Raw genomic sequence first — 15,819 nt, forward strand, 5'->3', positions numbered from 1 at the left:
CCATGTTAAGTATGGCGTCGGGTCAGCGTCGTCTTTTTCCGTCGTTTTACTAAGTCGTCCGCGAATAGGACTTTACGTCAATGACGCTCACATCGGCGTCATTGACGTTTTCCGTCGTGAGCTGGAGCATGCGCACTGGGCTATTTTTCCGCCCGGCGCATGCGCAGTTCGATCGGTGCGGGGGCGCGCTTAATTTGAATACAAGCCGCCCCCTTTGAATTACGCGGCCATACGCCGGGCCATTTACACTACGCCGCCGCAAATGACGGAGCAAGTGTTTGGGGAATACGGCACTTGCTCCTGTAAGTAGTGGCGGCGTAGTGTAAATGGCTTACGCCACGCAGCCGCAGGATGTACGGGAATCTGGCCCAGGGTGTCCCTCATCCCTGCAACAAATCATTGCACCAGGGGCAGCCGACCCTCCTGCCCACCCCTTGTCCCGGCCCTGCGGACTGTGGCTTGTGGGAATAGAAAATGTCCTGGCGTCAGTGGCAATAAACAATGGCTCTTCTTTGGTATTGGCGGGGGGGGAACGGTGCCCCATCATTGGTGTCAGTGGGAGGAATAGTGCCCCATGGTTGGTGTCAGTGGAAGGAATAGTGCCCTGTTGTTGGCGTCAGTGGGAGGAATAGTGTTCCATCGTTGGTGTCAGTGGGAGGAATAGTGCCCCATCTTGGCCATCTTGGTGTCAGTGGGAGGAATAGTGTCCCATCGTTGGTGTCAGCGGGAGGAATAGTGCCCCATCTAGGCCATCTTGGTGTCAGCGGGGGGAATAGTGCCCCATCTAGGCCATCTTGGTGTCAGCGGGAGGAATAGTGCCCCATCTTGGCCATCTTGGTGTCAGTGGAAGGAATAATGATACATCATTGGTTTCTGAGGGAGTGCCCCATCGTTGGTGACAGAAGGAGGAATAGTGCCCCACCACTGGTTTCAGTGGGAGGAAAAGTGCCCCATCGTTGGTGTCAGTGGGAGGAATAGTGTCCCGTCATTGGTGTCAGTGGGAGGGATAGTGCCCTATCAATCATTAGTGTCAAGGAACTATTATGCCGCGTACACACAACCGTTTTCGGGTTGTAAAAAATGAAGTTTTTATTGGTCTAGAAAAAAACAATGTTTTTTTCAACCCGATCGTTAAAACGGCCTTGCCTACACACAATCGTGAAAAAAAAATCTCTAGCAAAGCGCGGTGACGTTCAACACGTACGACGGCACTATAAAAGGGAAGTTCCACTCGGATGGCTCCACCTTTGGGGCTGCTTTTGCTGATTTTGTGTTAGTAAAAGACGATTCGCGCTTTTCAATCTGTTACAGCGTGATGAATGTGCTTCCTCCATTATGAACGCTAGTTTTACCAGAACGAGCACTCCCGTCTCATAACTGACTTCTGAGCATGCGCTTTTTTTCACGTCGTTAAAGCCCACACACGACCATTTTTTACGACGTTAAAAACATCGTGAAAAATTTGAGCATGTTCAAAATTTTTAATGCCCATTTTTTACATCGTGAAAAAATGCTCTGGAGCCCACACACGGTCGTTTTTAATGACATAAAAAAAAAAATAATAATTTACAACCCGAAAAACGGTCGTGTGTACGCGGCATTAGGGTGATATACACCACACAAGTCTACAATCCTTCATCAGAAATGGAACACAACATTTTCTGATCATCTTCATAACCCTCATCTGCCATCTAACCCCAGATTCCATCTCCACATCCCATATTATTTTACTGTCCTATTAGGGTAGGGTGACCAGACATCCCCGTTTTCCCGGGGACAGTCCCCGGATTGAGGACACTGTCCCCGGACCAAGTCTGTCCCCGTTTTTTTCCCCGGATTGGATTTGAACAGGGGCTGGGGCAATTTCAAAGACAGTCAGTGTAGAATTTATAGAAAAAAATCTGAATTACACACCCGCTCCACCGCTCCTACTAGCTTAGGGGGTCTATTTTTCCCCCCATTATCTGTGCCCCTTTCTGATGATCATGTGCTGGTCGGAGCCGAGGGAATGGCCTAGATTCACAAAGCACTTACGCCGACGTATAACAAGTTACGCCGACCTAAGTGCAAATGTGCACGTTCGTATCTGTACGCCAGACCCACAAACTAATATGCGCTTAAAAACAGGCTACACCCCGTAGACGTATCTTGCTTACGCCGGCGTAGAGTGGGCGCACATTTAGGCAGGGAGCATGGTGCCGCTCCCATTGATTAGCCATTCAAACATGCAAATGAGAAAAATACAGCGATTCACGAACGTGCGTGTGCCCGGCGCATGCTACGCGAGATGCGCGTAAGTTGTATGTCCGGCGTAAAGTTATTCCCCATAAAGAAGGTGCAACCCGGCAACAGATATGCTCAGGTCTGCACCAGGGAACACAAGCCGGCGTATTGTGCGTTGGACGTGTGTCTGGCTGGGCGTACGTTACGTTCACAGCGTACGGCGTAGCTTAGGCAGTTGTGCCGGCGTGGTTGTGAGCAGGTGCGGGGGGCAGGCGCGGGGGGGTGTGCGCATGTGCAGTTCATGATACGTACCTGTCTGGCGCTCGGCCCATCATTTGCATGGGGTCACGCCTCATTTGCATGGGTCACGCCCACTTCCACCTATGCCGGCGTACGCCTCCGAAACCCGTGGCGCAGCATTGGGAGCACTGGCTTGCTGAATTCAATGCTTGCCTCTCTGCGCTGCATTGGTGTAGCGTACGGCGGTTACTCTACGGCGGCGTAATGTGCGCCTTGCTCTCTGTGAATCTGGGCTTATATTTCTTCAGTTTTGGGTGCAAGCCCATTCAGCTCCGCTCACATGTTCTTCTGCCTTGGCTCAAGTCCCGACCAGCCGCCTGCCTGCTTATCTCCTTGCCCTCCCTGGCGGAGTGATCTTCCTCCAATCCCCACTCAGTAGTAGCCGGGACCCGAAGAGTAAGACTTGACAGGCTGTGAGGCGGGCTGCGGCAGCGACGGGCAGAGTCGCTAATTGCCGCCATTACTAGTAAAAATAAATATGTCCCCGGATTTCATTTAAAAATCTGGTCACCTTATATTAGGGGTGTCATGATCACTTAGTGCCCCTGTTCCTCATTCCAGCACCCGGGTGTTAGCTGTTGCTTTTCCTCCCTGTCTGTGTTCACCTGTTAGGTGATTGATCTGCTCAGTCACCTGATATACGCAAACCGAACACTCTATCCCTTGCTTGTGATAGAGACAGACTTACCTGCATTGTTCTAGACCAGGGTTCTCCAAACTGCGGCCCGAGGGCCGGATGTGGCCCTTTGCTCGCCTTTATCCGGCCCTTGGGGCACTATACTTTCATATGATATGAGGTACTATTTCTCCCACTGACACCAACAATGGGGCATTATTTGTTCCACTGATATCAACAATAGGGCACTATTTCTTTCACTGATACCAGTGATGGTGCACTACTCCCCCTCATATTGATCACTAACATTGAGGCCATGTTTACCCTTACTGATGTTGGGCCAAGGACATTTTCTGCCCCCAATGGCCACAATCTGGCCCCCTTAAAGTCTGAAGGTCAGAAAACTGGCCCTTTGTTTGAAAAGTTTGGAGACCACTGTTCTAGACCAAGCCTCCTGTTGGTCTACATTGCTTGCTGTTGGATCCCCTGTGTATGACCCGAATTGGACTGGATTATCCCCCGAACTCAGCCTGCCATTACCTGAACTGTTTTTGAACCACGCTATCTGCTGAACTGCAAGTACCTGTTTGCTTTGCTCAGCTCACATCTGCCCAGGCGTGGTGGCCAGGCACTATAGCATTGTGTATAAAGTCCGGGGGGCAACCAAGTATCAGTAGGCCTGCTTGTCTTAAGGGAAAGGGGGCTGCTATAGGTGAAGTGCACAGTAGCCAGCTATAGTGTCTGACCACCTGCGTGACATTCGTGACATGGGGTTATCTGACCACAAGAGTCTACAGAACACCAACAGTGAAGAGGAAGTATATAGGAACACTGGCAGAAACAGAACATTATTTTTTGAGTATTCTGTATTTGCCAAAGAGAAGCAAACCCAGAATAAACAGGCTGCATGAAGTCAGATCTTAGGGCATGTTAATATTGTATGTGACTCATTCATAGACCTTTCATAGATAGACTGTCTTCCTCTTTTCTGTGTTGGGATTGTGTTACATTGTATCATTCTGTGTTATGTCGTATTAGCCGCTGTTTCGCTCTCCTCCTTTGACAGGAGGAGGGAGGGGGACGGGCTTGGGCAGGAAACACAGTGGCGGCGGTGGTGACCGGCGGAGAGAGCCACCTCTGGACAAGGAGAGGAGGAGGGAGGGGAGCACTCTGGCGCTTCAGTGCCCCCACCTCTGTGGCGCCTGGGTGCACTGCACCCCACACACCTGCCTATGATCAGCCCTGGTCTTAGCTATCCACTCAGAGATCCATATTGTGCCCCCTTAACTTCTTCCCCCAGGGCCCTACCTAGCAAGGTGAAACACAAAAATGTCAGCCCTATGAAAAAATGACTTGTCAGTGTTGTCCCTCCAGGTCCTTCAAAAGACGGTGACGGTGGAGAGTCGGAAATACACGTTCTGGGATCTGGTGAGGACGCAGCAGTTGCGGAAGAACACGCTGTGTCTGGGGATCATGTGGTACGTGCCATGGTGCTTCTTCCAGCGTGGCTTTCTATCATTGTCACCCTTCATACCTCCCACTCACTGACCCTCACCCCCCTCACCCCACGGGGCAGTAGTGTTGGGGCAGATTATCTGGACCAGGGCAGTAGTGTTGAGGCATATTATCTAGACAAGGGCTGTAGTGTTGGGGCATATTATCTAGACAAGGGCAGTAGTGTTGGGGCAGATTATCTAGACAAGGGCAGTAGTGTTGGGGCAGATTATCTAGACAAGGGCAGTAGTGTTGGGGCAGATTATCTAGACAAGGGCAGTAGTGTTGGGGCATATTATCTAGACAAGGGCAGTAGTGTTGGGGCAGATTATCTAGACAAGGGCAGTAGTGTTTTTGGCAGATTATCTAGACAAGGGCAGTAGTGTTGGGGCAGATTATCTAGACAAGGGCAGTAGTGTTGGGGCATATTATCTAGACAAGGGCAGTAGTGTTGGGGCAGATTATCTAGACAAGGGCAGTAGTGTTGGGGAAGATTATCTGAGCAGGGACAGTAGTGTTGGGTCAATTTATTTGAACAACGACAGTAGTCTTGGGGCAGATTATCTGAACAAGGGCTGTAGTGTTGGGGCATATTATCTAGACAAGGGCTGTAGTGTTGGGGCATATTATCTAGACAAGGGCAGTAGTGTTGGCGCAGATTATCTGGACCAGGGCAGTAGTGTTGGGGCAAATTATCTAGACAAGGGCAGTAGTGTTGGGGCAGATTATCTAGACAAGGGCAGTAGTGTTGGGGAAGATTATCTGAGCAGGGACAGTAGTGTTGGGTCAAATTATTTGAACAACGACAGTAGACTTGGGGCAGATTATCTGAACAAGGGCTTTAGTGTTGGGGCATATTATCTAGACAAGGGCTGTAGTGTTGGAGCATATTATCTAGACAAGGGCTGTAGTGTTGGGGCATATTATCTAGACAAGGGCTGTAGTGTTGGGGCATATTATCTAGACAAGGGCTGTAGTGTTGGGGCATATTATCTAGACAAGGGCTGTAGTGTTGGGGCATATTATCTAGACAAGGGCTGTAGTGTTGGGGCATATTATCTAGACAAGGGCTGTAGTGTTGGGGCATATTATCTAGACAAGGGTTGTAGTCTTGGGGCAGATTATCTAGACAAGGGCTGTAGTGTTGGGGCAGATTATCTGGACCAGTGCAGTAATTTTGGAGCAGATTATCTGGGCAGAGTCAGTAGCAATGGGGCAGGTTATCTAGGGGGACAGGCAGTAGTGATGAGGCAGATTGTATAACCCATTCAAAAATGTCCTCTGAAGAGCTCTGTGCTGGGGGGTCATTGGTGACACACCACAGACATGAGATTGTGATGTTAAGGGGAGTTAGGCTTATGGTGATTGCTCCTCAGACCTTTCCCATATGATAAGTCCCTAGCCGTGTTGCCTTTATCGTAACTGTGTCTCTCCCAGTTGGTGTCTGTTCAATCTGTGTCCCCCAGTTAGTACCCCCCAAGTCAGTGTTCTACCAGTCAGTACCGCCCTACCAACCCCCCACCCCCCCTATCTCACTGGCAGCCTGCCAGTCAGTACCCCCCAGTCACTGTCCTATCAGTTCCCCCCTAGTAAGTAACCAACCACCCCTCCCCCAGTCAGGATTATTCTTCAATCAGTGTCTACCTGGTCAGGTTTCCACCAGTCAGTACCCCCATCAGTGTCCCCCAGTTGGTGTCCTCCTAGTAAGTGTCCCTCCCAGTCAGTGTCGCTCTAGTTAGTATTGCCTCAGTTGGTGTCTTCCAGTCAGTGCCCCCCTAGTTAGTGTCATCCCACTCAGTGTCCCTAAACTGGTGTCATCCTCAGTCAGTGTCCCCCTAGTTGGTGTTCTCCTCAGTCGGTGTCCCCCCAGTTGGTGGCCTCCTCTAGTCAGTGTCCCCCTAGTTGGTGTCCTCCTCAGTCAGTGTCCGCCCAGTTGGTGTCCTCCTCAGTCAGTGTCCCCCTAGTTGGTGTCCTCCTCAGTTGGTGTCCCCCTTGTTGGTGTCCTCAGTTGGTGTCCCCCCAGTTGGTGTCCTCAGTCAGTGTCCCCCCAGTTGGTATCCTCCTCAGTCAGTGTCCCCAGTTGGTGTCTTTCTCAGTCAGTGTTACCCTAGTTGGTGTCCTTCTCAGTCAGTGTCCTCCTCAGTCAGTGTCCCCCCAGTTGGTATCCTCCTCAGTCAGTGTCCCCCCAGTTGGTATCCTCAGTCAGTGTCACCCTAGTTGGTGTCCTTCTCAGTCAGTGTCCCCCTCAGTCAGTGTCCCACAATTGGTGTCCCCCTCAGTCAGTGCCCCCCCAGTTGGTGTCCTCCTCAGTCAGTGTCTCCCCGCTCAGTGCCCTGGGGTGTCTCGGCAGGTTCGGTGTGGCGTTCAGCTATTACGGGATCAGTTTCCATGTCACTGGATTCGGACGGAGTCCGTTCCTCACACATTTCATATTCGGGGTGATCGAGCTCCCGGCCAAGCTCGGCGTTTACCTGCTGCTGGATCGGATTGGACGTAAGATGTGCCAAGGAGGATCGCTGATCATCACCAGTGCCTGTATCGCCCTCACCTGCCTCATCCCCATAGGTAACTGCACTAGTAATGTGTGCTCCACCCTGACATGTAAAAATAAATAATATAGCTTTTACAATTGCTACACAAGTCATATTGTAATTGAATGTTATTAAAGAGGAACTGCAGTCTACTCACATAATTTGTAATAAAAACATCTTTGCCATTCTGAATTGCGTATTGCGTAGGTGCGTCACGAGTCACGGCGTTTCCGAAAGAAGCCGAACATGCAGAGCTGCGAGTCGGCTCTATACCGACTAGGAGCCGTGTAGAGCTGACTGCGCAGGCGCCGTATAGAGCTTCTCCATGTTCGGCTTCTTTCGGAAACGCCGTGACTCGTGACGCGCCTGCGCAATACGGAGGGCAGGGCCTTATCCGCCAGGGGGGTACTTTTTCTGAAAGGACGTCAATCATCTGGGCGACCTCCCAGAGGACATTCCTCCTCAGCATAGAAACGCCTACTCCCGCGGGGAGAAGTACCCGGAAGCCAGATTGCAAATATAGATTATACGGTATGTACAGCGTAAAAAAAAAAAATGCGGACTGTACATGTTAGAAGTATAAAGAAGTTGGTCTGATATAAATGTTATGTGGGTGAACCTCCGCTTTAATTCCTTTCCATACACATTGGCTTGTTTTTTTTTTCTCTAATTCAGGTGATTGGCGCACCCTGGTGGCCATCCTGGGGAAAGGCTTCTCAGAAGCTTCATTTACCACCGCGTTCCTCTTCACCGCCGAGCTCTACCCAACCGTCATCAGGTAACACACCTCATTGACACCTCACTCACACTTAACATGCATCACACTTTTTTTTTTTTTTCTTCTTCTTCCCTACCCCCCCCCCCCCCTTCCTCTCCCCCCCCCCCCCCGATCACATTTTACGTTTTGTTAGCTGTATTGTTGACATATGTTTTTTATCCTGCCAAATGCTATGCTCCATGTATAGTTTTATGTGATTCCTGATTGTTCATATTTGTGCTTTTCTGCATTGTGCCTTGTACCATTTGTGTTTTTTAATAAAGACCAACCTTGTTGTTAAAAAAAAAAAAACATGCATCACACTTACTGACACTTCTCTAAATGACATCACACTGACCCTGCACTTAGTGACATCACACTTACTGACACCTCACTAACACTCTCTGAAATTTCACTGACACCACACCGACACTGCCCAGGACAATATTAACCACTTCAGCCCCGGAAGGATTTGCCCCCTTAATGACCAGGTCATTTTTTGCGATTCGGCACTGCATCGCTTTAACTGACAATTGCGACGCTGTACCCAAACAAAATTGGCGTCCTTTTTTTCCCACAAATAGAGCTTTCTTTTGGTGGTATTTGATCACCTCTGCGGTTTTTATTTTTTGCGCTATAAACAAAAAATAAGCGACAATTTTGAGGAAAAAAAATATATTTTTTACTTTTTGCTATAATAAATATCCCCATGTTACATGTTATATAAAGGTTATATACGATTTTACTGATTGGGTTTACATCTACTTTGGTTACAAGATATCCCATAAATATCATATATAATATACACTGTATGTACCATATACTATACCATGCCCATACAGTAGCCATATAGGCCCAATGAGTTGACATCCAGGAGCTGCTCTTGCTTTAGACACTAGGTATAAATATCAAACACAGCCAGGTGGGCATCCTTCTCCACCAACCATCACCATTGTATGTAGTACGTGCCGTCCTTAGATATCAGAAATGCTGACATCTCTCCTCTCTCCCCACAGGCAGACCGGCCTCGGGTTCTGCTCCTTCATGACCCGCCTGGGAAGCTCTGTGGCCCCTCTGGTTATCCTCCTGGAGGATATTTGGCTCTTCCTTCCACCCGTGGTGTTCAGCAGTATGTCCCTGGTGTCTGGCATAGCGGCTTTCCTCCTAACAGAGACGTGCCACCTCCAGCTGCCGGAGACCATCCAGGACGTGGAGCTGGACAGGTAACCATATGTCCTGTCACTTGAAGATAAGATCCTATTGTGATGTCTACATTGTCCTGTGCAGAGCTAAAGGAGGTGTTTGCAGTCTCATAGGTAAAGACGGCCATACATGGCTAGATTTTTATTCAAACGTTCGTAGAATAATCGTTTGTTACTCTTTCTTGTTATCATTGGGTCAATTAAGTTTCTTTTAAAGTGCATTACCATTTTGTTCAGATCTGCTATTGGAATGGAATCCCAAGTGTAATAAACAGATGTAGCACTACCCCCTCAGGAGCCGCTGGTATTTTTCCCAGGTCTTCTTCCTATTTGTCGGGCACAAGGTAGATTCACACAGCCAGGTGCCCACATACTTGCCTGTTATCTTCATTGATCAGTCTGGGGTCTTGTTTTTGTTGCTTTATTTTTGGAGAACTTGGGTAGAGAAGGTGATTTAGTGAGATAATCCAGGGAGTAGAACTATTTACAACCGAGGACATCTAACTGATCTCTCGGTTAACACCTCCGAGCTTTCACCCACTTTCTAGAACGTTCTCCAACATTCTAGAAGCAGGAGGAGGCACCAGAGAACTACAAGGATGAGTATCAGGTCACCTGCGGTCAGGTGACAAATGCACGTCGTTGGGGTCAGGAGTGCACCGCTAAGGTAGTGGACCCTACGGCTGACTGCTGCGGACGGAACACTGGGTGGCTAAGGAAGGCAGGTGCACTGGAGCACTAACAGGGATCCCACAGGGAGCTAGAGCCTAAGATTCCCCAGGGCATGGAGTCTAAGATCCAGCAGGTGTTCACCAGAGCCTCTAGTGGTGAGGATAGACTGGGCTGCAACTGGATCCAGGTCGCCCTTCTCACGCTCACAGTAGGCTATAAAGGATAGAGGGGAAGCAGCAGCTCAGGATACAAGAGATAGTGAGGGGATAAGCCAAAGGTCGGGGCGACTAGCAGACAAGGATAAACAAAGGACATGCCAAAGGTCAAGGTCACAAGCAGACAGGGATAGTTGAGAACAAGCCAAGATCGGTAAAACAGAGACAGACGTAGCACACGGCAAGCAGGAACTCAAACACACAATAGCTTAACAAACACTGTTGATCAGCACAGCTGGCTTGCAGTGCACATGTTAATATAGAGTTCCCTGATAGGGCCTGGGAAAGCCCATGTTACTGTTTCAGATTCAGTCCCAACATACATTGTCAGTGAGAGCAAACATCAGGTGGGGTTTGTATTTTCTCCTGTGTATCCGACATCTATCAGGCCGATTTGGACTTTGCCATCTCTTGGGACGTCATATGACTCTTATTTTATTATCATTTGGCAGATTCGGGGATCCCACCATCCATCTCAATGGCTTGCAGGCGCACAAAGAGGTGGTACTGGAGAATGGGGAAAGTGCCCATGCTAGAGGTCCACATGTACCGGACAATGAGGACCCGTCACCTCCCACCAGCAATACCTTCGCTGATCTCTCTTCATCCATTCAGGGTGATGAGTCAGCACTGCGGACATGAGTGAAAAAATCTTAGTTTAATCTCATGGTTATCGTGCTCAACACTATAAAGATGACATTGGTCTTTAATAGTCTTTTGAAGACTCTATTAATCTCATTCGTTTTTCCTAATGCATACCGTCAATTCTGCCACCTACACCGGGGAATGGTGGTGTTCAGTGGCGGCTGGTGCTCAAAATTTTTGGGGGGGCGCAAACGAAAAAAAAATAAATAAAAAAATTGCAGCCTCGCTGTGCCCATCAAATGCAGCCACTGTGCCATCAATTGTCACCACTGTGCCATGCCATCAAACACAGCCACTGTGCCATCAATTGTCACCACTGTGCCATGCCATGAAACGCAGCCACTGTGCCATCAATTGTCACCACTGTGCCATGCCATTAAACGCAGCCACTGTGCCATCAATTGTCACCACTGTGCCATGCCATCAAACGCAGCCACTGTGCCATCAATTCACACCACTGTGCCATGCCATCAAATGCAGTCACTGTGCTATGCCATCAAATGCAGTCACTGTGCCATGCCATCAAATGCAGTCACTGTGCCATGCCATCAAATGCAGCCACTGTGCCATGCCATCAAACACAGCCACTGAGCCATCAATTGTCACCACTGTGCCATGCCATCAAACGCAGCCACTGTGCCCCTCAATTGTCGCCACTGTGCCAATTGTCACCACTGTGCCCTTTAATTGTCGCCACTGTGCCCATTGTTGCCACTGTGCATGTCACTGTGCCCTTTAATTGTTGCCACTGTGCCCATTGTCACCACTGTGCCCTCTGTCGCCACTGTGCCCATTGATGCCACTGTGCCCTTTTTCACCACTTTGCCCATTGATTCCACTGTGCCGTTTGTCGCCTCTGTGCCCATTGTCGCCGCTGTGCCCTGCAAAATGCACTTACCTTACTCCTTCCACGTCCCTCGATGTCTTCTCCCGCCTTGGTGACGCTTCAGCCAATCAGGTTACCGATAACCAGAATCGGGGAACCTGATTGGCTGAGACGGCCGTCAGTCTTATCCAAGGAATGCACCCCCCGTACGTTCCGAGGATAAGACATCCGGAGCCGAGGGCTGTACACGGAAAGCCTATCAGAGCCACTGGCTCTGATAAACACTTCCGCACAGCCAACCAGCTGCCGTTATTCAGGTGGCCGGCGCTCAAGTTCCAGCCATCTCTGAATAGACCAGCGGCAGCTGGCAACAATAACATACATTCATGCAATGCATGAATGTATGTTATTAGACTCAGTGGCTGGCGAGAGCCAGAGGGGGCGGCGCTCCAGCGCCCTCTATGGACGAACCGCCACTGGTGGTGTTAGAGGCGTGAGAGGAGGTGGAGTCCCACTATTATTATTATTGGTCAGATTAGAAAATAAGTTAGAATCTGAATACAGAGCCCACCAGTCAGTTGTCCTACACCATATCTGATCTACAGTTTTGCCCTCTTATGCCTAGTACACACGACCGGGATTCCCGACGAGAAAAGATCCGTCGGAAATCCCGAGGGGAAAACCGAGAACCTGCTTTCTACTTTTCCCCCGTACAGACGATCGGTTTTCCCGTCGGGAAAACTCTGATGAGAGCTTTTCCTCGGGAATCCCGACCATGTTTATGCTCCATCCGAGTTTTCTGCTACACGCGGCCTGGTTTTCTGACGGGTAAAAGTCAGTCGGGAATCCCGGCGGGAAAAAGGAGAGCTGGTTCTCTTTTTTTTTTGTCCGGCGGGTTTGGCAGGAAAAACTGCGAGGGAGCATACACACGGCCGGGATTCCCGGCCAAAAGATCTCCTCGCAGTTTTCTCAGCAACAGGCTTATATGCAAATATTTTCAAGAATAGATATTTGTAAATAGAAAGGTATGACCTCACATGTGGTGGTGCTCAATTCTTGATGCCCGTCCTATATGGGGTGATTTATTTTAGTTCATCTCATGAGGCCTGGAATTACAGTTTTACATTTATATATGTTTGGCCGTATCTCTAGGAATCCTATCATGTTGTTCAGACTTGGAGTTTAATATGTCGGACATTGGAGGTTGGACTGTTGGAGGGTAGGTAACTATGGACCAATGTGGTCTAAGGCTCTATCCTTGAAGCCCTATATGGTAATGGCCATTTGTTGCTTTTCCATACTTGGTCTAAATTATATTTCCTCTTTTTAGGAAGAAATGTTGTGGATATTATAATACTTTATGTTATTTTTATGTTATTTCTGTGCTTGGTCTCCTGCCAATTTGTTATGTTTTATAATTGTATAATAAAGACTGTGTATGTTTTAACTATTTGTATGAACATGGCCTCTGTGTGACCCATTAAAAGTCCCATATTCTTCTTACTAAAAGCCTTGTACACACGATCGGATTTTCCAACGGGAATTGTGTGATGGCACGTAGTTTCGTGTTTGTTGGCCAACAATTCTTTGCCGTTTGTATGCAAGACGAGTTCCTGGCCAACGCCCTTTGGACAAAATTCCGGGGCTTTGTTCGTGGAAAATCTGATCGTGTGTATGAGGCTTAACACCCTTCTAGTGAGAGGAATTATGTTGCTACTTGGAATTAGGAATGGTGCCGGAAGAGGTATTTGAGTCAATAAAGGAGGTGTAACGGTCAGGGGTTAACACCATTTACGATACTCCATTCCACCAACCCACGACAGCTTATCCGACACTCCAACAATCCAGCAGACACGATCCATTGGATTTCCCCTCCCCAGAATAACGAGACACAAGCTCTGTTCTCTGGTTCCAAACGAATGAATACTTTAATGGTAAACTCTCAGGTTTTTATACAGTTAGAAGCCAAATATGGACAATGACTCAACTCCACCCACAACATGATACAATGGGTGCTCAATACACATTCCTTTAGATAATGACCTTCAGATAATCTACATGAATTACTAGACATTACCCAGACATTCTGGGGTAGATTCAGATAGGTTAGCGGATCTTTAGCTCTGCGTAATCTATCTGATTTACGATCCGCCGGCGCAAGTTTTTGAGGCTAGTGTTGTATTCAGAAAGCACTTACCTCAAAACTTGCGGCGGCGTATCGTAAAATCCCCCGGCCGAATTCAAATTCCGCGGCTAGGGGGCGTCTACAATTTAAATCAGGCGCGCCCCAGCGCCGATCCAACAGCGCATGCGCCGTCTGCGATTTTTCCCAACGTGCATTGCTCCAAATGACGTCGGTTTCGGTGTGAGCATAACTTGCGTCCGGCCGTATTCTGAATCGACTTACGCAAACGACGTAAAAATTCAAAACTCGGCGTGGGAACGACGGCCATACTTAACATAGGATACCCCTCATATAACGACGGTGTATCAGGAGATACGCCGTCGTATCTCTATCTGAATCCGGGCCTCTGACTCCGCGACAAGCTATTCTCACCTGATACACAATACACATTCCTTTGTAAACATGAGTCAGACGTCTGACCTTTAGAGTGTGTTAAGTCACAACACATATTATCATCAATAGAACTTCACACAATGAAAGGTTCTTGAGAGGCAGACTTAATTAGCACAATAGACAATAGAATGCAAACACAGCAAGCTTTTATCACTACAGCCAGGTAGACTTAATTAGCACCTCAACAGTCTATGTTCCATATTGAAGGAGACACTCTTATTGACCTGTTGTGTTCAGAAGGAACAACTTGTAATAATTCAAGATATCCTGCAATACATGAATTATCATTACTGTCCCATCTCATGTAATCCATGATATCATTTCTCAGTCATCTTATGCCCCTATTGGACATAGGATGATCCTAGACCCAAGAGTCATTAGTGAAGCTGGCACAGGAGTACCCTGCATCCTTCAAAAGTCTCTGGGTATCACGGGTCATTCCGTTACAGGAGGGTTCCACCATTATTATATTTTTGATAATAATATTCAGCATGTAATATAAGGCTCTGTATATGAGTTTCCTGAAATAAATGAAATATAAATAAATAAATAAAAAAGTGGAAAAGTAACAAAACTTGTGTTAAAGTGACACTAAACACATTTCCTTTACATTAAATATTATAAACTATTAAGCAGGGGCGGACTGACAACTCATGGGGCCCCCAGGCAATAGAAGATTATGGGGCCCCTCTGGCTTACAGATGGCCACCACGCCAGGAGGCAGTGCAGAGGCAGGGCAGCTAAAATCTTGGGATCTTCACATTAAAAGCATGTCAGTTTCGGACATATCAGGGACAGATCTAAAAAAAACACAGATTTTTACATACTGTCCCTGGTTTTACTGAGCCTGGCAACCCTGATGGGGCCCCCTAGTGGCATTGGGCCCTCGGGCAGTGCCCGAGTGACTCAATGGTCAGTCCGCCCCTGCTATTAAGAATACTATGGCTGTTTTTTTTTTTGCTCTTTAAAAAAATATATATATATATATATATTTTACCATTTATTTTAGGGCTTCTTTTTTGTCTTTTGTGTGCTCCTGATTCTCAGCTGATGCACCTCGCCACTACTAGTGATCACATGCTCCGCTCTATGCGTAATACAATTGCCATCCCTCTGAATGAGCCTACACGTGGATGTGTGGTCCATCTCCAGGGAGAGCAGGAAAGAGCAGGCAGGCTACGATCACATACGTAAGCCATGACATGGAACGGTCATAGATTAGTGAAATTACTTGGCGTAAATAACATTTTAAGCCATGTGCAGATCAGAGAAGCCTCCACGCAGTTAAATGAGACACAGCGCAGAGCGAGGACAACAGACATTACACACACACACACACACACACACATGTATGTATATATAGAGTGAATATAAAAATTCTACACACCCCTGTTAAAATGTCAGGTTTCTGTGATGTAAAAAAATGAGACAAAGAAATCTTTTTAGAACTTTTTCCAACTTTAATGTGACCTACAAACTGTGAAACAATTAAATAGTGTGCACGCCCTCTTATAACTGGAGATGTAGCCGTGTTCAGAATTAAGCAATCACATTCAAACTCATGTTAAATAGGAGTCAGCACACACCTGCCATCATTTAAAGTGCATCTGATTAACCCCAAATAAAGTTCCGCTGTTCTAGTAGGTCTTTCCAGACATTTTCTTAGTCGCATCCTACAGCAAAAGCCATGGTCCGCAGAGAGCTTCCAAAGCATCAGAGGGATCTCATTGTTAAAAGGTATCAGTTAGGAGAAGGGCAGG

The 15,819-nt window shown here is 47.8% G+C and overlaps 1 protein-coding gene across 1 annotated transcript in view; it reads left to right on the forward strand.

The window, feature by feature from the left end:
- Positions 1 to 10,878, forward strand: part of LOC120938059 (solute carrier family 22 member 7-like) — a 36,984-nt gene extending 26,106 nt beyond the window's left edge. The window contains exons 6-10 of the mRNA XM_040351733.1: positions 4,514 to 4,617; positions 6,984 to 7,198; positions 7,840 to 7,942; positions 8,938 to 9,144; positions 10,463 to 10,878. Of these exons, the coding sequence (XP_040207667.1) occupies positions 4,514 to 4,617; positions 6,984 to 7,198; positions 7,840 to 7,942; positions 8,938 to 9,144; positions 10,463 to 10,652 (819 nt within the window). The 3' untranslated portion in view covers positions 10,653 to 10,878. The remainder of the gene's footprint in view (positions 1 to 4,513; positions 4,618 to 6,983; positions 7,199 to 7,839; positions 7,943 to 8,937; positions 9,145 to 10,462) is intronic.
- Positions 10,879 to 15,819: the final 4,941 nt, after the last annotated feature.

The sequence above is a fragment of the Rana temporaria genome, chromosome 4, assembly GCF_905171775.1.
Source record: "Rana temporaria chromosome 4, aRanTem1.1, whole genome shotgun sequence".
Taxonomy (NCBI): domain Eukaryota; kingdom Metazoa; phylum Chordata; class Amphibia; order Anura; family Ranidae; genus Rana; species Rana temporaria.